Source organism: Neoarius graeffei, chromosome 3 (assembly GCF_027579695.1).
Source record: "Neoarius graeffei isolate fNeoGra1 chromosome 3, fNeoGra1.pri, whole genome shotgun sequence".
Taxonomy (NCBI): Eukaryota; Metazoa; Chordata; class Actinopteri; order Siluriformes; family Ariidae; genus Neoarius; species Neoarius graeffei.
The window spans coordinates 70,708,593-70,732,645 of record NC_083571.1 but is presented as its reverse complement, the minus strand read 5'-3'; the positions used below and the strand labels follow the sequence as shown (position 1 = coordinate 70,732,645).

At 44.0% G+C, this 24,053-nt stretch overlaps 2 protein-coding genes across 2 annotated transcripts; both read right to left on the bottom strand.

The window, feature by feature from the left end:
* Positions 1–206: 206 nt before the first annotated feature.
* Positions 207–1,922, bottom strand: LOC132882598 (paraneoplastic antigen Ma2-like). Its single transcript, XM_060915688.1, has one exon. It carries the CDS (start codon positions 1,920–1,922, stop codon positions 207–209), a length of 1,716 nt encoding a protein of 571 aa, XP_060771671.1.
* An 893-nt stretch (positions 1,923–2,815) lies between these two features.
* LOC132882597 (C-type lectin lectoxin-Lio2-like) lies at positions 2,816–22,631 on the bottom strand. The gene is made up of 4 exons (XM_060915687.1): positions 22,595–22,631; positions 11,949–12,341; positions 4,029–4,221; positions 2,816–2,825 (listed from the first exon to the last, which is right to left on the bottom strand). Exons 1-4 carry the CDS (start codon positions 22,626–22,628, stop codon positions 2,816–2,818), a joined length of 630 nt encoding a protein of 209 aa, XP_060771670.1. The 5' UTR covers positions 22,629–22,631.
* Positions 22,632–24,053: the final 1,422 nt, after the last annotated feature.

Sequence of the window (24,053 nt, the reverse complement as noted above, 5' to 3'; positions counted from 1 at the left end):
TGTAGCGGCTGGTCGCAGCCAATGACGCATTTGGTCGCGTTTTGCTAACGTAAACGCTGACGGAGGTACGCGATGACGTATGCGATCGTTGAAGGGCTATCCCAATACGTAGGGGTTGAATTTCAAGCCCTATCCCTTGTAGCTCAGTTTCAAGGGGAAGGGCCAAGGGGAAGGGGGAGGGGAGGGGGGAGGGGAAGGGGTAGAAATTAGAATTGGGATTGGGCCTTTTTGTACCAATCCTCAAAGATGATAGTCACCTGTGACCCACTATCTAATAAAGCATCACATAAATGTCCATTTATCTTCACTGACACGAAAGAAGATGGACCTACCAACCCCTTAGGCAGTGCAGTCACAGTCTGTGTTTGCACAGCACTTCTCTTGGAAGAGCAAACCTCTCTGCTGTTGCCTTTATTCCTCTCAGGTTTTGGTGCTTGATCCTTCTTTCTCAGGGTGCGAATGAGCTTCTGGATAACTTTGTTTTGATTCTCTTCATTTATGCAAGCAGTGGAAAAATGTCCATCATCCCCACATCTATAGCAAAAATTTGTGTCTTTATCACCACAGCCTCTCATGACACTCCTCGAAGAGTTTACCACTAATGAAACAGCTGTATCATCCATTGAATTGGCATCCCGGGTCGCCAACATCTGCTCAAGTCTTCTCACCTGTTTCTTTAACATTACTACCTCAAAATCAGTTTCAGGTTGGGACGTCCACACTTGACCCTTGGCTGCCGTGGCTGTAGTGTCAGTAGCTGTTTTGGATGGTGCCACAGTCAGTGCAGACACCATAGATTTCAGCTCTTTGATCTTAGTCTTTAATGCCTGAATCTCTTCTGTTTTATTGTCAGTTTCTTTATCAGCATCGACACTGTGTACTGTTGCACTCAGTTTTGTTTGGGAAGCCTCATACTCTTCCTCAACCCTAATGTCAGATAGCAGTTCCAAAAAATTAGGGGGATTCACTTTTCTCTCTCTAAGCCTGAGCTGGATCACCATCAGGTCAGAGGCTACTGCTCCTCTTATCAGCTGTTCTAGCCGGGCTCGGTTGGCTTGAGAAGGGGTAATGCCGCCTCTTTTCACCACCTTAGTAAGGGCCTGCTCCAACCACCTGAGAAAATCAGACAGCTTCTCTCCCTGTTTCTGCTGCATGAGGCAGAAGGAGAAATATAGATCCTCACCAGTTTCGGCTGTGCCAAATACATTTTCTAAGGCCTCCAAACATTGTTGTGGACTTACGTCTGCATTGGCCGTGTGCGCTGCCTTCACCACCTCCAGCGCAGGTCCCTTAAGGCTTTCCATAATTCTGCATCTCTTCTCTTTACTAGATGAGTCACTTTCATCCACCATCAGCCTTGCCTGCTCCACCCAATGTTCGAACTGCTCTTCGCCCACTGGTGTTGGCAAAACCCCGGAAAAAATCCGCAAACGTCTGTATGCATTGTTCTCTCCAGGTGGCTTCACTGTCTTTTCAGACAGATCACTCATTGCCCGAATGATGGACGTTGGCGAACTACCTATGTCACCTACTATAGCTTGCAGGTCATCCACAGTTTTGTTTTCCGCATTCAAGAAATCCTTCAGCCGATCAGTAAAATCCCTGGGCTCAGGCACAGTTTTAAAGAGTGTGATAAGCATCCAAGGTTGCTGCTGGCCCAGAGCCATGATTTCAGAGGGGACATTAGGTGAATTTACTGATTCCTTACACTCACATAACACCATCCATTTGTTTTGCTGAGCATGGTGCTTCCTGCCCCTGAGCCGCACCCGGCCCAGACACTTGACAGTGTGAGCAGCATTCTCAATCTCAGAAACTTCTAGATCCTCCTCAAGGATCAACATAAAGAAGTGAGAAACATCCAATGCATCACTTTCACACCACTTTTTAAATTCAGTTTCAAACACATTACGAACATCCATGACGACCTTAAAGTTTGTAGTACTAAATTATTTACAACGATCCCAGCGGTGCCTCCAATTATGTAGCGCCTCAGCTCAGATAAGTGATGCTGCAAATGGCGCCCTGGGTTCTCCGAACTACTCCCACTATAAACGTACTAATGCGATGTACTACTGAACTGTGATGCAATGCATAAGTGAATTAAATGCAAACTGTCTCAAAATGTATTTGTGCCTCTTATCTGTGTGACGTTTACTTAAGGCTTTATATTGCATTCATACACTTCATTAATATGCTATATTTATAAGCCAACCTATAGGGATACACTGAAACCCACGAAACTAATAATAACCAAACACACTCCAGTAGTATTTAAGGGTTTGTATTAAATAAGCGAAAAGTTATAAGAAAAAGATGCAAATAGAATTTAGAAATGAAAATGTAAAATTTAGTATAATGTTAAAGTCCTTCACAGTTAAGAAATACCCCCCAGGTGGATGATAATAGCTCAACAAAAAAAATGTACAGTAACCCTTTAAAATGTTACCACAAAACGTTCATCTCTAACAGATGATGTTATAACAACCAAATATATATGGTACCTCTCAGTGGCGATCCTAGAGTGATTTACTCCCCGGGCGAAACCCCTTGCTGGCGCCCCCCCCTCGCCCGTCTTGTTTTTTTTTTCGGGGGTTTTTTTTGGGGGACCTTTTTTTTTGGGACCGTTTTTTTTTTTGCGCCCGTGCTCGTGCCGCCCCCCCGCGATGCCGCCCCGGGCGGCTGCCCGGTCGGACCGCCCCCAGGACCGCCCCTGGTACCTCTTTAAATATCCCCTCGCAAATGTTACAGATAACAAGTGGGGTTAGCCCAACAATGAAACAGTTACAGTAACAGTTACCCTTTCAAATGTTTCTCACACACAACTGCACACACGAAAAGAAAAATGGTATACCTTAAACCTATGGGCCCAAATATAATCCTAAGCCGGCAATTATAAACTTAAATGATGGCTACCAATGTCTCCGGTGCAGGCCTGACAGTAGCTTGTGAACGTAGCGGCCTTAGAAACTTTAAAATGGCCTCTTCACGCTACTCGCGCGCCAAACAAAAATCTTTACTCACTCAGTCTGTGGAAACTCCGGTCCATTGCAGGTCATTGCGCCACCACGGTAGAACTCACGAGCTGTACTGCCGATTTGTGTCTCCACTCCACTCCTCACAGCACCGCTGACCGTTCCCCAAAGGCACAGTCTTCCCTCGCTGGATCCCGTTTTCCGCAGGCTCTCTCAAAAACAGCGCAGTCCCAGCTAGCGAGCTGCTAACCTTATTGACTTGGCTATATGACTTAGCTACAAAACCATAAGATTTGGAAACGTCCTCGCCGGTAAATCACCGGTCAAAAGTACACTCTATACACTTAAGTTGTCGTTCTGACTACTTGTAAGCAACTTAGAGTGCCCAGGGGAACATTAATTATTTAGCTCTGGCAACACGTCTTTCCTCTCTTCAGTCCCGGTTCCAAGAGCACGATTCCCCTTTGTATTGTTTTTGTTTTTTTTCCATTCTCCCCTTGCGTGACCTCTCCCCTCTTCATTGATTGGTCAACACATGAACATTCTTTTATTTAATAATTCTCACTCCTAAACACATTTTACCTTTGTTCAAAACATCTTCTGAGCATTACCCAATGTAAATAAAATGTTGTCATAATGAAATAAAAACTGAAAATAAACGGCATATCTGCCAAAGGAAACTTAGTCCTACAGGAAAAGAAAACATAACCAAGTAGATTCTACAGGGTTACATGAACCAACTAAAGATTTTCAAAAATGTGCTCCAAAAATGTGCAAATAAGTAAGTAAGTAAATGAATGAATGAATGAATGAATGAATGTGATCAAATTTGATTCAGTTTTGGATTTTCTGAAGATCAAAGTCTTCATGTTGGTAGCAGTAGCCAAGGAAACAAAAGACTCACTGGAGTGACAGAAGAAATAGTGCAGGTTGGTACATGGTTCATCACTGAACAGTCCGTTAGTAACCACTCCACAGCTCCCCATAATTCTTTCAGAATTATCAGGTTGTCTGGAAGCCCAAAGGGGGTTTGAAATATTGGTCCTGTCTGACCACTTCCAAGTGTGTCTGTATAGGCCAATCCAGGAATCACTCTGGCTATCCCTCAGCTGCCTTAATATGTTGTTGTCTGAGCTGTTAAGAGAACTGGCCAAGTCTGTGTGATGTGTTCTGCAGTAAGCCTGAGCTTCAGGCCAGGTCACTAGACTGTTGATGGCAATGAACTTGTCAGCACCACTGAACTTCGCTGTGGAAAAAAAAAAAGAAAAATAAAATTGTAAACATTTTCTCTGCACCTGCCTCCACTAAAATGTGATTCCAATACACCAATATTCAATATATTTACAGGTGCATCTAAAAAAAATAGAATATCATGAAAAAGTTCAATATTTTCAATCAGTTATTTAAGAAAGGAAAAAAATTAGCATATTTTAGACTCCTTACACCTAAACTAAAATGTTTCAAACATTTTTCTATTTTAAGTCAGTAATGACATTGAGAGCGATAGCTCTAAACAAACTACAAACATGGTTTCTCAAAACTACAACGCCCAAGAAGCACAGTGCTCCCTGTCACCAGCTTATTGAAGTCAGCTGTCTCTCATTCACATCTAAACAGCCATGCTACTTAAACCCCTCTCTTGCACACTCTCACTGCAAAGTATCATTCTGAGTTTACCCAGTCATATCAAGCTTTAGCTGTTCTGCCTGCGGTCCTGTTTCTTTGACCCTCACTATTGCTATTTCCCACTACATCTCTCGTCTGCTCTATATTGCTCTGTTTACCGATTGACTGACCCTTGCCTGCCTTTGACTACTCTTCTAGTTTTGCGATTTGGCTACGTCTTCACTTTGCTTCCCCACTCTCCCCTGCATATGCATCTGTAAGTGTCTGCATCCTGACAGGATACTTCGCCTAACATGGATGCAGCAGAGGAGGCAAAGCAGACTGCTTTGAACGCTCAGGGACGCCTCTTGGGAAAACATCAACAGATGCTTGCAGACCTCAGCACCAGGATGGCACAGCTAGCAGCTGTAATATCGCAGGTCTTCCTAACGCAACCTGAAGCTTCTCTGAGCCCTACACCACTGCTCCCCATTCCGGAAAAATACACTGCTGATGCCCTCACTTGCAAGGGATTTCTACTTCAGTGCTCCATGTACTTCTCGACCATGCCGAACACCTCAGAGGAAGTAAGATCACAAAGTTTCTTTCGTTTCTCACCAATAAAGCGCTACAGTGGACTAGTGCAGTATGGAGGAAGGGAGAGGAGCACACGGCATTGTTTTATTGAACTACAGTATTCAAGTGAGTATTTGATCATGAACCTGAGGGGATTGAAGTTGGTGAGAGCTTACTCACCATCATACAGGGTTCCAAGGGAGTTGTAGAGTATGCTCTGGATTTTCGAACTCTGGCAGCTGCTAGTGGATGGAATGAGCTGTATCTAAAAGCAGTGTTTCATCAAGGTCTTTGCCTAGAGAAATTAAGTGAACTGGTGTGCAGATATGAGCATCTAACCTTGGACTCCCTCACTGACCTAGCAATTTGATTGGATCATCTACTCTCCAACCGACCCTCTCTTAGGGGAGACACCAAGCCTGTTCAGACTACTGATATGTCAACACTCAAAGTTTCTCAAACTCATCTAAAATGCTCTGAACAAGAGAGGAGGAGACAAGAGGGTCTCTGCTTCTATTGCGGGAGTTCAGGTAATCATATCACCAAGTGTCCAGTTTGTCCGTGTCGCGCCAACCCTGCTGAAATTCCCCCTGATCTGGTGAGTCCAATCAGGAACTTTAACTCAGATGAGTAGCATGCTATAGATGCACAATGGTGTAACATGGGGGGGAAAAAAAATTTAAAAATTCAGGTTTTGATTTTATGTACTGAAATAACTATTAGGCACAATTTTTACAATATCTATATAAATTAGTTGTTTTTACCCATTTTAACCTTGAAATTAGCATTTTAATGATTACCCATAATGCATTGTTTATCACGCTAAAACAAGCAAAAACGTCATAAGACAGTGGAAATACTACCTTTACTGCCCTCACGTGGCGTCTTTCTCGATCGCACGTGCCTAGAAGCGTACCTTCTAGAACATTCCTGGGTGGTCACGGACTGTCACATAGCCTAGTTCGGTTGTGAAACTTGCTAGGATGGAGTATTTTCGCGAGTTTAGTGGCAAACTTTTGCGCTGCAATTTCTCTATTCTCAAAATTTGTAACCTGAAACCCAACAAGAAATGTTTCATAATGTTTGGGATTTTGAAAAATGCTTCTAGCAAGTTTATTTCACTGTATTTTTCTGTGAAACTTGGCATAAATCATCCTTAAGTGATGAGCATGACATTGTTATTTTGGTATGGGTCACGGAGTTAGTTGGAAGTGGGAGAAATGAGAGTTTCTCAACTACAGCAGCACTTCTCACCATAGATGGCTGGCGTGTTTCACAGCGTTTGGGATTTACTAAATTGACTAAATCTCTAGATCTACTGAAGCTACGAGGATATAAATCACCAGGATTCTAATTTACTGGGTGAGAAGTATTATATTTTTTTTTTGAAAGGTTTATTTGCGCTACAAGTCCATGAAAGTTGGAATTGTTCGTGAAGGGGTTAGTTAGATTTTGGTAGCGTGACGCACACAACAAGCAAAAGAAAAAACAAATTTTCTTCCGAATTTCCTTGCTTTATCAAAATTATTTTTTGATACATTAAAAGACTGTGTGTTTATAATATTTAAGCGGAAATTTTTTTTTATTATAGAGAATATTTGATCAAAACTTTCAAAACAGCATTCAAAGTGATTTTTCATGGGTGTAAATGTTACGTGTGACGTCCATAATTACGTTAAATTAAGAACTAAAATTCTGTTAAAAATTCTAGATTTGTGCTATCATAATGGGGTTTTGCTGGATAATACTTTAGGGAGTTCTCTTACAATGCTGAAAATTCAATGAGTTTTGGTGAAATTCTAGAAAAGTTATTTACATTTTAACACGCCTGATAGCGATTGTGCTCACACAGCGTGCTACTCATATCACAGTCTTTCAAAGTACCTGTTTTGCTGAAACTGGCATCCTCAACATGTGTGCTGTCTGCCTTTATAGATTCTGGGGCAGAAGGAAATTTCATCGATAGCTCGATTGTCCAGAAGTTTGATCTGCTCACAACCCCTCTGCAAAGTCCACTCAGCATCAGGACCATTGATGGAGGACCAATAGGAGATGGCCTGGTTACCATTAGAACTGCTCCTGTTCAGGTGGGAGCACTCCACTCTGAACTCATCTCTCTCTGTCACTTCCACCATTAACCATGATATCATTCTAGGATATCCATGGTTGCAGCTCCACGACCCTTTAATCTCCTGGCAGAATAAGGAAATCCTCCAACGGTCATCCACATGTTCCAGAACTGTCTCTCACATTCTCAACTCTGTCTCAGCTCTACTTCTGTGGAGAGTCCACAGCCTAATTCAGTACAGAATGTTCCAGAGTGCTATTCTGACCTTGAAGTATTTAGTAAAGGTAAGGCCTGTAGCTTGCCACCACATTGTCCCTACAACTGTGCCATCGATCTTCTGCCAGGTACATCACCTCCACGCAGCCGTATTTATCCCCTTTCTCAAAGGGAACAAACTGCCATGGAGAATTACATCCAAGAGGCCCTCAAGCAAAGGTACATGCGTCCATCCAAGTCACCAGCTTCGGCGGAATTCTTCATGGAAAAGAAGGGAGAAGGCCTTCAACCCTGTATTGATTACAGAGGACTCAACCAGATCTCGGTCAAGTATCCTTATCCTCTTCCACTAGTTTCATCTGCATTAGAACTACTTCGAACCGCCGAGATATTTTCTAAGCTGTATCTGCACAGCGCATATAACCTTGTCAGAATCAAGGAAGGAGACTAGTGGAAGACTGCCTTCAGCACTACTGCCGGCCATTTTGAATACTGGGTAATGCCGTATGGGCTTTCTTCAGCACCCACTGTCTTTCAGTGTCTCATTAATGATGTGCTTCAGGACATGTTGGGAAGATTTGTCATTGCTTATATTGACAATATTCTGATTTACTCACCAGATGAGGAGAGTCATCTGGGACATGTCAGATCTATTCTCCAATGTCTATTGGAGAACCACCTCTATGTAAAAGCTGAGAAGTGCAAGCTTCATCTATGTCAAATTTCCTTCTTGGGGTTCATTGTCAGTGCAGAAGACATCAGCATGTATACCTCCAAGGTGTCTGCCATCACGTCTTGGCCTGTACTCACGTCAGTGAAGGAACTCCAATGTTTCCTACGGTTTGCCAACTTCTATCATCGCTTCATCAGAGGTTTTAGTATGATTGCTGATCCTTTAATGGCCCTGTTAAAGAAAGGACCCAAACATCTCCAATGGAACCTCGCAGCTGAGGCAACCTTCAATCGACTCAAGACCACCTTCACTTCAGCCCTGATCCTGAAACACCCTGACCCGACCAAACCCTTCACAGTTGAAGTAGATGTCTCTGAAACCAGGGTAGGCAGTGTTCTCAATCATTCTCAGTGTTTCAGCGAGAAACCCAAACTTCACCCAGTGGCATTCTTCTTGAAAAAACTCATCTCTGCAGAAAGAAACTACGATGTTGGGAGCAGAGAACTGTTAGCCATCAAGCTGGCTCTTGAGGAGTGGAGGCACTGGCTAGAGGGAGCTACACACCCCTTCATGATATTAACCGACTGGAAGAACCTAGAACACCAAAAAACTGAATCCATGCCTTGCCAGATGGGCACTCTTCCTCACACGTTTTCAGTTCATGACCTCCTTTCTTCCAGGTTCCAAGAACTCCAAGGTGGATGCTCTCTCACGTGTCTTCAACCCGTCACCTCGTAACCCTGAGTCTCACCCGATTAAATCACACCTGACTGTTTCGTCCAGACTATCGCCTGGGACTTGGACCAAGAGATAAGCATCTTCCTGGCCTCCTCTACATCACTAAACCTCTCCGAGGGAGACTCATCACATGGGCACATGCATCTCCTGCCACGGGCCATCCAAGTAACCAATGGACTCACCAGATGCTAAAGAGTAAGTACTAGTGGGAGAAAATGTGAACTGAGGTGAACCAGTTCATTGCTTCCTGCTCTGAGTGTGCCCAGGCAAAGGTTCTGTGAATCCCTCCCTCTGGTAAACTCTGTCCACTCCCTGTACCTCAGAGACCCTGGTCGCACCTGGCCATCGATTTCACAACAGACCTACCACCATCTCAAGGTAACACCACCATCATGGTCACCATGGACAGATTTTCCAAGGCACTGAGACTCATTCCATTACCTGGCAAACCTACTGCATTCCAGACTGCTGAACTGTTATTTCAGTATGTTTTCAGATACTTTGGCATCCCAGAGGACATAGTCAGAGACCATGGTCCCCAGTTCATTTTGAGATTATGAACCTGTTTCATGGAATGATTAGGAGTCTCAGTGAGCCTAACGTCTGGATATCATCTCCAGTCCAATGGCCAGGTAGAGAGGGCTAACCAGGAGATTGGTGTTTCCTTTGGATTTTCTGCATGAGGAACCAGGGGGACTTGTCTCGATTCATCCCGTGGGCAGAGTATGCACAGAATTTGCTTAAGCACTCTGCTACGCAACTAACACCATTTCAGTGCATGCTCAGCTACCAGCCACCCCGTTACCCTGGGATGACACACCCACTCAGGCTCAAGCCAGTTGAGGAGTGGTTTTCATGAAGTCAAGCAATTTTGGGAGGAGGTTCACCAATGCATTCAGACAGTAAATCCCAACTATAAGGAGTACGCGGACAAGCATAGAAGTGACAACCCAGAGTTTGCACCTGGAGACAGAGTATGGATGTCCATGAGAGATCTCAAGGAATTCAACATATGCAGGGGGCTTCAGGCGCACTACATCGGTCCCTACAAGATACTCCGGTGCATCAATGAAGTCTCATACCGACTAGAGCCCCCACCTCACTGCCGTATAGCCCCAACCTTTCATGTCTCATGTCTGAAACCAGCCATTCAAGGTCCTCTTGCTAAGACTGCTCCTGCCCAAGATCATCTTCATCTTAGCCTAGAAGGAGAACCCATCTACCAGGTGAACAGAATACTCAACTCTAGATGCAGAAGAGGGCAGTTAGAATACCTGGTAGACTGGAAGAGCTATGGACCAGGGGAACAAAGCTGGGAAGGAGCCAAAGACATTCTAGATCCACTGTTCACACAGGAGTTTCATTCACAGCACCCCGACAAGCCTGCACCAAGGGGGAGAGGGCACCCCAGGAAAAACATAGCTCCCAGAGGGAGCTCCTCGGGGTGTGTGTGTGTTCTGTCAGTAATGGTGTTGAGAGCAATAGCTCTAACCAAACTACAAACATGGTTTCTCAGAACTACAATGCCCAAGAAGCCTCTTCTAGTTTTCCAATTTGGCTATGTCTTCAGTTTGTTTCCCTGCTCTCCCCTGCATATACATCCATAAGTGCCCACACCCTGACATTTTAATTTTGATAATTATGGCCTGCAGCACAAAAAATAAACAACATATCTCAAAATATTAGAATATTTCATTTCAAGTTTGAGTAAATTACTATTCAAACAGTATAAATACAGTGTATCTCTCAGTCTAGTTCAGTACACACGATCACAATCATGGGGAAGACTGCTGACTTGACAGTTGTTCAGAAGACGGTCATCGACACCCTCCACATGGAGGGTAAGCCACAGAAAGTGGCTGGAAAATGTGCACAAGCAACAGAGATGACCACAGACGTGAGAGGATTGTCAAAAGTCGATTCAAGAACTTGGGAGAGCTTCACAAGGAGTGGACTGAGGCTGGTGTCAGTGCATCTTGAGCCACCATGCACAGATGTCTTCAGAAAAGGGGCTACAACTGTCACATTCTTAATATCAAGCCACTCCTGAACCAGAGACAATGTCAGAAGCATCTTACCTAGGCTAAGGAGAGAAAGAACTGAACTGCTGCTCAGTGGTCCAAAGTCCTCTTTACAGATGAAAGTAAATTTTGCATTTCATTTGGAAATCAAGGTCCTGGAGTCTGGAGGAAGAGTGGAAATGTACAGAATCCGAGGTGTTTGAGGTCCAGTATGAATTTTCCGTAGTATGTGATGATTTGAGGTGCCATGTCACCTGCTGGTGTTGGTCCACTGTTTTATCAAGTCCAAAGTCCACACAGCATCTACCAGGAGATTTTAGAGCACTTCATGCATCCATCTGCTGACAAGCTTTATGGAGATGTCGAATTCCTTTTCCAGCATGATTTAGCACCTGCCCACAATGCCAAAACTACTACCAAATGGTTTGCTGACCATGATATTACTGTGCTTGACTAGCCAGCCAGCTTGCCTGAACTGAACCCCAGAGAAAATCTATGGTTAACTGTCAAGAGGAAGATGAGAAACAGACAAGCTGAAGGCTGCTATCAAATCAACCTGGACTTCAATAACACCTCAGCAGTGCCACAGGCTGATCACCTCCAAGCCACACCACACTGATGCAGTAATTCATGGTAAAGGAGCCCCAACCAAGTACAGAGTGTATAAATTAACATATTTTTCAGAAGTTGAACATTTATTTTAAATCCTCAACTTATTATTACATTCATTAAATTTATTAATCTTAGGAACTATTCTAATAATCTGAGATACTGGATTTCTGATTTTCATGAGCTATAAACCATAATCATAAAAATTAAAACAAAAAAAGGCTTGAAATATTTCACTTTACATGTAATGAATATAGAATATGTGAAAACCTTTTTGAATTAAATTACAAATAAAAATTCATTTTTACAATTCTGATTTTTTTTTTAGATGCTCCTGTATTAGAGAAACCTTGGCTCATCCTTCCTGATCATGTACTAGAGTGAGTAAAATGGTAGGAAACACTTTGACTCAAATTATGTTGAAAAAGCAGCCATCAAAACAAATTAAAGTCAGGATATTTACTCACCATCGTAGCATATGAAAACTCTGAGAAATTGACATGATGTATCCATCCATAAACCATATCCAACCAACATAACACATGATTCTATCCCAAGAGCATTATTAGGCTGTCCAGAGGCCCAGTTGGTATAAGTGAGATCTTTCAGTAGAAGATCATTTAAGGACCAGCGCCAGCTAGTATGATCATCATACAATCCAACCCAGGCAGATGTTGCCAGACCTTTGCTTGCTGCTTCTTTCTTCAACCTTGACCAATCAGTATCACTTAGGACTGTTGCCAAGTCAGTATACATCACCCTGCAGTAATTCTGTGCATCAGCCCATGACCGCAGCGTCATGATCAGGTCATACTTGTGAGAGACATTTCCCATGATTGAGACAGCAACTGGAACTAAACCTGTTGGTGACATTTTATAGTAAGAAATAGTATACTAATAAATTTATGTTCTAGTACAGTCAACTTGAATTGGTGAATGTTTGAAAAATTATTTGATTTTAATAAAGAATGAAGTTTGCAATCCATAATTCAATCTTCTTGTTCAGCCTGTCATTTGCCATTTCAAAAAAAAAAAAATCCTGAATAATTTAATCATCCAGAAACAATAAAAAGGACAGAAAAGTGAACATTTACGTACACCATTTCATTTCATTGCCATCTGTGTCCTTGGGGACTGATTGCCAGCAATTGTGAAAACTTGGCTGGATGGGGCATTTTAAAACAAACAAGCAAAGTAGATTTTAAATATAATCCTATAACTCACTTGTCTGATGTCTATTTCTGACATTTTTCACCACTGATATTCTGATAACAGGCACAGAATGTCAAAAGCCAAAGAGTATTTTTAATTACTTTCTTATTTTCATTACTATTGTTTGTAAGATGGCAGTTTATTGTTGGTCTATTTAATTTTTCTCATATGTTTTTATTTTATTGTTCTTTTGGTCAGACCTTAGACTGAAGACCTATGCACAATTAACAAAGATTTGTTTCCTTCTTTTTTTTCCTGTTGTCTTATTTCTGACCAATAAATAATGGCATTATCTGCATGTATTATACAGTCCTAAACACAAATCAGACAGTGGGTTTTGTTTTGTTTATGGTTCCTTTAATTATATTCAGTGAGAAATCAACTGGATTCAGCAAATGGACTAATAGGTGTGAAAGACCATTTATTTATTTTATATATATATATATATATATATATATATATATATATATATATATATATATATTTTTTTTTTTTTTGCCCTCTATGGACTACCACCTTGTTGTGGTGGAGGACCTTATGTGTCTTGATGATCCTGACAACTATGCTGGCGGGAGCTATTGCTCCTGTGGCATACATGTGCACCAATCCTTTGCTTTCGGCAGCTCCAAAAAGTGTGGCTGGTCCTACATAAGCTTTCATCACTTTAAACAAATCACCAGTGTGGTAGTCCATCAGCTTAGCAGTCAGTTCCACACACCATCAACTTGCAACAGGTCCAATGGTGAGAGAGTAAAGGTGAAGGGGATAAGTAAAGGATATTACTGAAAGTCTCTAGCTGGTGATCTACACAGTGGCGATCAATGGGTGATGGCCATTCTAGCTCAAACCCATGAGCAATTGTGCTGTCCATGTCCTCCAATGGTGACAAAGCAGGTCTTTTTAGACATAGCACTGCTTTCTCTAATATGGCGAGGGGGGTGAGAAAAGGAGTCCTAAACATTGCTTGCTTACTTCTCCAATTTGGCAGCCCACTGCAGCTGTCTGGTTATCCAGTAACACAGTCCCATGAGCAGAAACAAGAAATTTAATCTTGGATCTTGGAATCTGTGCATACTTCAAGACAATGACTCAGCACCAGAATGCAAAATGGCACTCATCTCTTTTGCACTGCAGAAATATTGCATCAACATCGCTGCACTCAGTGAAACTCTGCTTGCAGGTTTATCGCAGTTAGAGGAAGTAAGAAGAGGATATGCTTTTTTTTTCTGGATCGGAAAAAGTAGGAAGAGCCTATCAGGTGTTGGTTTTGCCGTCAAATCGGAAATAGTTAAATCCTTGACTTCTTTGCCAAAAATGTCTCGGATCACATCATGACACTGACACTTGGCCTAGAAAACAATGCTGGTGCCACACTAGTTAGTTGCTATGCCCCAATCATGACCAGCTCTAAGCAGGAAAAGGATGACTTCTATGACCAACTCCGCAATGCCATCAGAAGCATTCAACATAAGGATAAGCTCATCCTTATGGGGGACTTCAACTTTCAAGTTGGCACTGACCATCAGTCATGGAGTGGTGTATTAGGACACCATGATGTTGGTCGCATGAACTCAAACGGTCTATGCCTTCTTTCCTTTTGTAGAGAATTCGACCTCACTATTACCAATACATTCTTTCAGCAATCTAACCTTAATAATCTAAACAATCTAAGACCACCTGGATGCATCCTAGATCCAAGGACTGGCATATGATAGACTTTGTGATGACAAAGAAACGGTATTCAAAGGACTTTAAGATTACACATTCCTTTTATAGCACCTGCTATCTTTCAGGTCTTGCTCTCCTTCATTGTAAGGTCACATTTCATCTTGCTTTAAAGAGACTCCAGAGGTCATCAATACCTAAGCGCATCAACATTTTGTCATTGAAATCTAGTCCAAAAAAGACCCGAGCTCTGCAATCAGCTTGAATGTTCTCTCGACTCTGTTGAGATATCCAATGACATTGAATCATCCTGGAAAGCTCTAAGAGAAGTAGCTTATGCTACTTCACTAGAAGTACTGGGTCTTCCAGTTCGCAAACACCAGGATTGGTTTGATGACAATGACACAGAGGTTCAGCTACTAATCCATCAAATCCATAACTCACACAGAACCTGGATTAATGACAAAAACTCTTCCATCAAAAAACAAATATACAAGAAGTGTAAAAACTGGGTTCAAACTGCTCTCAGACAAATGAAGGAGGCTTGGTGGTCAACTAAGGCTGCCAAACTCCAAGATGCTGCTGACAGGAATGACTTTAAAGCCTTCTACAATAGTCTGAAGAAAGTGTACGGTCCACAGGAAAGTGGAGCATCACCTGTGCTTGTTTCTGATGGCCACACATTTCTAACAGACAATAGTGATATCTTGAATGAATGAATGAATGAATGAATGAATGAACCCTTTATTGTCACTTAGTCACAGGTACCAGCGAAATTAGCCGTCAACCCATCCATGCACATACATACATACATACATACATACAATTGACACGGGGGAGTAGACAGGACAGGAAGACAGGGATGAAAAATACAGAGTAACATGAGGGAAGGGGAGGAGAAAAAAGCAACCCCCACACTATGCACCTGTGGGGAGTACAGTGTGGGAACATTAAAAAAAACACCTCAGCACATATGCACAAAATAACACAGTACACTTTACAACATGAAAACTTGGGACTCGAGGGGGAAGGGGGTGAGGGAGGGGGCGATCATGGGAGGGGTAAGGGGGTAGTGGGGGAGGGGCAGAGGTATAGGTAACCCAGCGCAAACAAGCAGTCAGGTCCTGCAGCCGAAGACGGCGCTTACCCACTTGTCACACTGGGGGTAAAAGCGGCGACCGTGGGAAGTGGGGGAAGGAATACGAGAGAGTCTGACTGCAGTGATTTTCAGGGGAGTTGTTGTCCCAGCAACGGCCTTGGCCAAGGCCAGTGCTGGCTGAGGAAGCCGAAAGCAGATAAGATTGGAATTGTTTGGTCTTGGGGCGAGTAGATGCATTCTTTTACATGACTACTCTGTTTGCTCATTCTGGTCTCTGAATCGATCCATTTTCCTTTGCAAAGCCAAAAGCTTCTCCATGATGTTATCCATGTTGCAGTTCAAGTTCTGAATAGCCACAGTCTGAGTGCCGACAGCTCTTCCCACCACTTCAATCATGCCGGGCAGCTTTATGGGGCTTTGGACAGCTGTCACCATTTTCTGATTTCCTTGATAAACCAGGGCAATGCCTAATCCAATCAGCAAAAGTCCTGTAATCATGGTTCCGAATAGGTAGATGTCTTCAATGTCCTCCACAGAAAGAACCGCCAGGCACACGACTTGCCACCTCTCCCATGCGTCCATCATGTAGCCAGCTGCGAATGTTCCGGCAGGACAGGCTGGTTCCCCCGAACCCAGGCTTCTTATTGAGAAAATTGTGTCAATTGCGTGAAGAGACCAGTTTATCAATTCCATGATTTTTAGTTTGGAGAGCAGTGCGGAGAGAGTCTCTCAAAAGTATAGACAATAGACAGACAAGACAGCAGAAGCAGGAAAGATAAGGGAAGGGAGAGGCAGAGAAATGCAACCGCCTTCCGTGAGAGCATGGAGAGATGCAGTGCTGAAAAAGAGCATTTTGAAACTCTGCTGAATTCCACCTCTATTATCAACAAAAATATCATAGCTTCCATCCCTCAACATTCCAAACTTCCCCAGCTTGCTCTTGAACCAAGTCCAAAGGAGGTGAAGGATTCCATCAAACAAATGTTGTCAGGCAAAGCCCCTGATAAAGATGGTATTCCACCAGAAGTTTATAAGTATGGTAGACAAAAGTTGGTCAAGAAGTTGCATGAGCTCTTCAAAGCAATTTGGAGAGTTAGGTTCATTCTACAGGACTACAAAGATGCCTTCATCAAGCATCTTTACAAAAACAAAGGAAATCGGTTTGTCTGTGATAACCATTGTGGCCAGGGCTCTACAGTGCGCACATTTCACTCGCATTTGAGAGCGAATTTTTTGGCATGCGAACGCCGAAAAAAAAAACACGTGCATTCGTGCGAGGGCTTCTTGCGGCCGACAATTTAGGAAAGCACTGAGCACAGACGCGACGAGTTTAACATTCTAAAATGTATCAAACGTTAAACTGCAAAGTATGTAAATCCAGCACTGGATAGCCTACCTAATATCATTTTTTACACTAGAGACAAGAAAATTATATCAATGTGTTCATCAGAGCCTTGTAGTGCTCAATGTGAAAAAATTTTGTGAATATCTCCCGTTTTCGTGTAAATCCCCGTTTTTTTGGAGGGAGCACTCTGAGAAAATCCTGCACGTTCTGTGCAGTATTGCCAGATTTGTTGCGGTTTTACGTGCATTTTGGTGGGTTTTGAACATATTTTGGGCTGGAAAACATCAGCAGTATCTGGCAACACTGTTTCTGTGTGCCACTCTGTGTCTCTGCTCTCAGCGCGCGGATGGGGGAGGGGCTGCTCGCTCTCACACACACACACAGGAGGGAGGGGATGCTCGCTCTCTCACACACACACAGGAGGGAGGGGCTGCTCGCTCTCAGAGAGACACAGGCTTGTAGCCTCATGGCAAGTCACACATTCACACAGTTCAGCTCAGCTCCTGCAATAGCGACTGCTACAGCCACTGCATCACTCTCACAATTTCCCACAGGGGAATTGTCTCTAGTTAGTTATAGAAACTCAGTTCAGCTACAAAACTCAGGATATTGCACTGTATTTGGTATTGCATTGTATTGAGTATGGATGTAAAAGTGTAGAAATATAAATATAAAATATACAAAAGCTATAAAAACGAAAAAGTTGCTCTGTGAGGTTGCACTGTAATAAGTATTGCACTGTATCAGGTAAGTGTGAGAATATTGTCCTTGTTGGTGCATTGTTGCACCTGCCAGAAGTGGCATCAGTCAGTGCATGTAATTAGCCTTTTTCACATTACGTCACTTGCAGAAGAACCTCACATCCGTTTTCAGCCTTTTGAATGGAAGAAGAGGTGGCATGCTAATCTGCTGGCTAACAAGTAGCAACCATAGAAAGTCAGTAAACTTCCTTTCCAAAACAGGTGATAGGTGATAGGCCTTCTTGGAGTCCCTGGGAGAGGTACTGAGAGGTCCTCAGACTGGGGACTCCATTGTCCTACTGGGGGACTTCAACGCTCACATGGGTGACGACAGTGACACCTGGAGGGGCGTGATTGGGAGGAATGGCCTCCCCGATCTGAACCCGAGTGGTTCCTTGTTATTGGACTTCTGTGCTAGTCACGGTTTGTCCATAACGAACACCATGTTCGAGCATAGGGGTGTCCATCAGTGCATGTGGCACCAGGACACCTTAGGTCAGAGGTCGATGATCGACTTTGTTGTTGTTTCATCTGATCTCCGGCCCTATGTCTTGGACACTTGAGTGAAGAGAGGGGCTGAGCTGTCAACTGGTTGCCACCTGGTGGTGAGTTGGATCCGCTGGCGGAGGAGGAAGCCGGACAGACCTGGCAGACCCAAATGTGTGGTGAGGGTCTGCTGGGAACGTCTGTCCGAGCACTCTGTCGGGGAGGTCTTTAACGCCCACCTCCGGGAGAGCTTCTCTCAGCTTCCAAGGGAGGCGGGGGACATTGAGTCTGAGTGAACAATGTTCTCTGCCTCCATTGTCAATGCGGCTGTTTGGAGCTGTGGCCACAAGGTCTCCAGTGCCTGTTGTGGCGGCAATCCCCGAACCCGGTGGTGGACACCAGAAGTAAGGGATGCCGTCAAGCTGAAGAAGGAGTCCTATTGGGCCATGTTGGCCTCCAGGACTCCTGAGGAAGCTGACGGGTATTGGCAGGCCAGGCGTGCCGCAGCTCGGGCAGTTGCAGAGGCAAAAACTCAGAATTGGGAGGAGTTCGGTGAGGCCATGGAGGAGGACTATCGGTCAGCCTCGAAGAAATTCTGGCAAACCATCTGGCACCTCAGGAGGGGGAAGCAGTACTCTGCCAACACTGTTTATAGTCTGGGTGGGGAGCTGTTGACCTCGACTGGGGACATTGTTGGGTGGTGGAAGGAATACTTCGAGGATCTCCTCAATCCCACCGTCACGTCTTCCATTGAGGAAGTGGAGGCTGATGACTCAGAGGTGGACTCGTCCATTACACAAGCAAAGTCACTGAGGTGGTTTGCAAGCTCCTCAGTGGCAAGGCACCAGGGGTGGATGAGATCCACCCTGAGTATCTGAAGTCTCTGGATGTGGTGGGGCTGTCTTGGCTGACACGCCTCTGCAACATCACGTGGCGGTTGGGGACAGTGCCTCTGGAGTGGCAGACCAGGATGGTGGTCCCTCTTTTTAAGAAAGGGAGCCGGAGAGTGTGCTCCAATTATAGGGGGATCACACTTCTCAGCCTCCCCGGGAAGGTTTACTCCAGGGTACTGGAGAGGAGAATTCGGCCAATAGTCGAACCTCGGATCCAGGAGGAACAATGCGATTTTCATCCTGGTCGTGGAACACTGGACCATCTCTATACCCTTCATAGGGTGCTCGAGGGTTCATGGGAGTTTGCCCAACCAGTCCATATGTGTTTTGTGTATCTGGAGAAGGCATTCGACTGTGTCCCTCATGGTATTCTGTGGGGGGTGCTTCGGCAGTATGGGGTTTGGGGCTCTTTGCTAAGGGCTGTCCAGTCCCTGTACGAATGGAGCAGGAGTCTGGTTCGCATTGCCAGCAGTAAGTCAGATCTGTTCCCAGTGCGTGTTGGACTCCAGCAGGGCTGCCCTTTGCCACCGGTTCTGTTCATAATTTTTATGGACAGAATTTCTAGGTGCAGCCAGGGGCTGGAGGGAATCCTGTTTGGGAACCACAGGATTTCATCTCTGCTTTTTGCGGATGATGTTGTCCTGTTGGCTTCTTCAAACCAGGACCTTCAGCATGCACTGGGGCAGTTTGCAGTCGAGTGTGAAGCAGCTGGGATGAGAATCAGCACCTCCAAGTCTGAGGCCATGGTTCTCGACTGTAAAAGGGTGGCTTGCCCTCTCCAGGTTGGCGGAGAAGTCCTGCCTCAAGTGGAGTAGTTTAAGTATCTCGGAATCTTATTCACGAGTGAGGGAAGGATGGAGCGTGAGATCAACAGGCGGATTGGTGCAGCCTCCGCAGTGATGCGGTCGCTTTACCGGTCCGGTGTGGTGAAGAAGGAGCTGAGCCAAAAGGCGAAGCTCTCAATTTACCGGTTGATCTACGTTCCGATTCTCACCTATGGTCATGAGCTTTGGGTAATGACCGAAAGAACAAGATCGCGGATACAAGTGGCTGAAATAAGTTTCCTTCGCAGGGTGGCTGGGTGCTCCCTCAGAAATAGGGTAAGAAGCACAGTCACTCTGGAGGAGCTCGGAGTAGAGCCGCTGCTCCTCCACATCGAGAGGAATCAGCTGAGGTGGCTCGGGCATCTTTTTCAGATGCCTCCTGGATGCCTCCCTGGGGAGGTGTTCCAGGCATGTCCCCCTGGGAGGAGGCCCCAGGGAAGACCCGGGACATGCTGGAGGGACTATGTCTCTCAGCTGGCCTGGGAACGCCTTGGTGTTCTTCCCGATGTGTCTGGGGAGAGGGAAGTTTGGGCTTCCATGCTCAGACTGCTGCCTCTGCGACCTGGCCCCGGATAAGCAGATGAAGATGAGACATATATATATATATATATATATATATATATATATATATATATCCACCTATCCATTATCTGTAGCCGCTTATCCTGTCCTACAGGATCGTAGGCAAGCTGGAGCCTATCTCAGCTGACTATGGGCAAGAGGCAGGGTACACCCTGGACAAGTTGCCAGATCATCGCAGGGCTTATATACAGTGGGGCAAAAAAGTATTTAGTCAGCCACCAATTGTGCAAGTTCTCCCACTTAAAAAGATGAGAGAGGCCTGTAATTTTCATCATAGGTACACTTCAACTATGAGAGACAGAATGGGGGGAAAGAATCCAGGAAATCACATTGTAGGATTTTTAATGAATTAATTGGCAAATTCCTCAGTAAAATAAGTATTTGGTCACCTACAAACAAGCAAGATTTCTGGCTCTCACAGACCTGTAACTACTTCTTTAAGAGGCTCCTCTGTCCTCCACTCGTTACCTGTATTAATGGCACCTGTTTGAACTCGTTATCAGTATAAAAGACACCTGTCCACAACCTCAAACAGTCACACTCCAAACTCCACTATGGCCAAGACCAAAGAGCTGCCAAAGGACACCAGAAACAAAATTGTAGACCTGCACCAGGCTGGGAAGACTGAATCTGCAATAGGTAGGCAGCTTGGTGTGAAGAAATCAACTGTGGGAGCAATTATTAGAAAATGGAAGACATACAAGACCACTGATAATCTCCCTCGATTTGGGGCTCCACGCAAGATCTCACCCCGTGGGGTCAAAATGATCACAAGAACGGTGAGCAAAAATCCCAGAACCACATGGGGGGACCTAATGAATGACCTGCAGAGAGCTGGGACCAAAGTAACAAAGGCTACCATCAGTAACACACTACGCCACCAGGGACTCAAATCCTGCAGTGCCAGACGTGTCCCCCTGCTTAAGCCAGTACATGTCCAGGCCCGTCTGAAGTTTGCTAGAGAGCATTTGGATGATCCAGAAGAGGATTGGGAGAATGTCATATGGTCAGATGAAACCAAAATAGAACTTTTTGGTAAAAACTCAACTTGTCGTGTTTGGAGAAAAAAGAATGCCGAGTTGCATCCAAAGAACACCATACCTACTGTGAAGCATGGGAGTGGAAACATCATGCTTTGGGGCTGTTTTTCTGCAAAGGGTCCAGGAGGACTGATCCGTGTAAAGGAAAGAATGAATGGGGCCATGTATCGTGAGATTTTGAGTGAAAACCTCCTTCCATCAGCAAGGGAATTGAAGATGAAATGTGGCTGGGTCTTTCAGCATGACAATGATCCCAAACACACCGCCCGGGCAACGAAGGAGTGGCTTCGTAAGAAGCATTTCAAGGTCCTGGAGTGGCCTAGCTGGTCTCCAGATCTCAACCCCATAGAAAATCTTTGGAGGGAGTTGAAAGTCCGTGTTGCCCAGTGACAGCCCCAAAACATCACTGCTCTAGAGATCTGCATGGAGGAATGGGCCAAAGTACCAGCAACAGTACTGTATGTGAAAACCTTGTGAAGACTTACAGAAAACGTTTGACCTCTGTCATTGCCAACAAAGGGTATATAACAAAGTATTGAGATGAACTTTTGTTATTGACCAAATACTTTTTTTCCGCCATAATTTGCAAATTAATTCTTTAAAAATCAGACAATGTGCTTTTCTGGATCTTTTTTTTTTTCTCATTTTGTCTCTCATAGTTGAGGTATACCTATGATGAAAATTACTGTACAGGCCTCTCTCATCTTTTTAAGTGGGAGAACTTGCACAATTGGTGACTGACTAAATACTTTTTTGCCCCAGTGCCAGTCGAAAGTTTGGACACACCTACTCATTCATAGATATTTCTGCATGTTGATTATTGTAAAGTTATGAATGAATGAGTCAGTCCTCCATCTGTGCGTGTTCATGTGAATACAATGAATATACCTATACTATTACAGTTACCCAACATTAGAACTAAATCAATTAAAATCAAGCAAAAAAGTGCTTAACTGGTCAACACTGTTGCTATGAGCTCCATACAACTTTACAACTTCATACCAGCAGAATGATATGATAAACTTTCCAAATGGACATCTAATACTTTCTTTCTCTCTCTCTCTCTCTCTCTCTCTCTCTCTCTCTCTCTCTCTCTGTGCACATAGAAATATAAAAGAGGAGATGTGCACGGAACTAAATTCTGAATACGGCCCTTTGTGTGTCCAAATATTCCCAGCTTCATTAATTAATAATTTATAAGCAAAAATGGTTTATAAACACACTCACTAGTGAAATACAGGAGCAAATGTTTCTGCTTCATGATGTAGCTGTGGAGTCAAACAAAATAAATTGAAGAAAGAGAAACAAATTAACAAAATATGTGCAATTAAACAAACTAATAATCATATTTTAATTAATCTGTCTAACACTTGCTGTTGAGCAGCTCATAGTGTCAGCATGTCAAATCATGCTGATAACACTGACGTATCCAAAGTTATGATTTATAGTATATAATTATATATGCTTCACATTTTCACTGACAACAGCACTGAAAAACTGTGAAGTTAATATTCTCAAAAATGTTTCAAATAAAATCCACAGGAAACACTTTAATTATAAAATGCACAGAATATATTTCAAATACAAATAGCTAAACTCAAACTTATCCGTTCAGAAAGATTACTCATTCCCACTCTTATTTTGCCAGTCTTTGCTTTATTTTTTCTCTTTACTTTGTTTTGCTGTAGATGGCACCATGAAGCTCGCTAATATCACATATACAGGGTGGGCTGAAAGTCAGTATACAGTATTTATTCATTATTTCCACAACTCACAGCCAAGGCTGATTTCGCCAAACTGTACTTTCAACAAGATGGGGCCACTCGTCATTTTGCTTTGACAGTATGGCACTACCTTGACAACACCTTCCCACTGCACTGGATCAGGTGACATGGCAACATTGACTGGCTACCACATTCACTTGACCTGATACCTATGGATTTCTTTTTATGGTACATAGTAACAGAAAATGCTTTTGAGAGGAGGCCCCACACAGTGGATAAACTGAAGGAGTTCATCTCACAAGCATTTATGGCCATTGATGTGAACTGGATTTTGTGTATTACTGTGTGTCAGTATTGAGGACAGGTTCCAGTAATATTGTAACACTGATGGAGGACATTTCGAATACCTAAGAGACAAAACATGACCTGATCAGAATTATATACCTACTCATCCATCCATCCATCCATCCATCCATAACCGCTTATCCTGTGCAGGGTCGTGGGCAAGCTGGAGCCTATCCCAGTCAACTATGGGCGAGAGGTGGGGTACACCCTGGACAAGTCACCAGATCATCGCAGGGCTAACACATAGAGAAACACAGCCATTCACACTCATTTACATCCATCCATCCATTATCTGTAGCTGCTTATCCTGTTCTACAGGGTCGCAGACAAGCTGGACCCTATCCCAGCTGACTACGGGTGAGAGGCGGGGTACACCCTGGACAAGTCGCCAGGTTATCGCAGGGGTGAGACACAGACAAACAACCATTCACACTCACATTCACACCTACGGTCAATTTAGAGCCACCAATTAACCTAACCTGCATGTCTTTGGACTGTGGGGGAAACCGGAGCACCCAGAGGAAACCCATGCAGACACGGGGAGAACATGCAAACTCCACACAGAAAGGCCCCCGTCAGCCACTGGGCTTGAACCCAGAACCTTCTTGCTGTGAGGT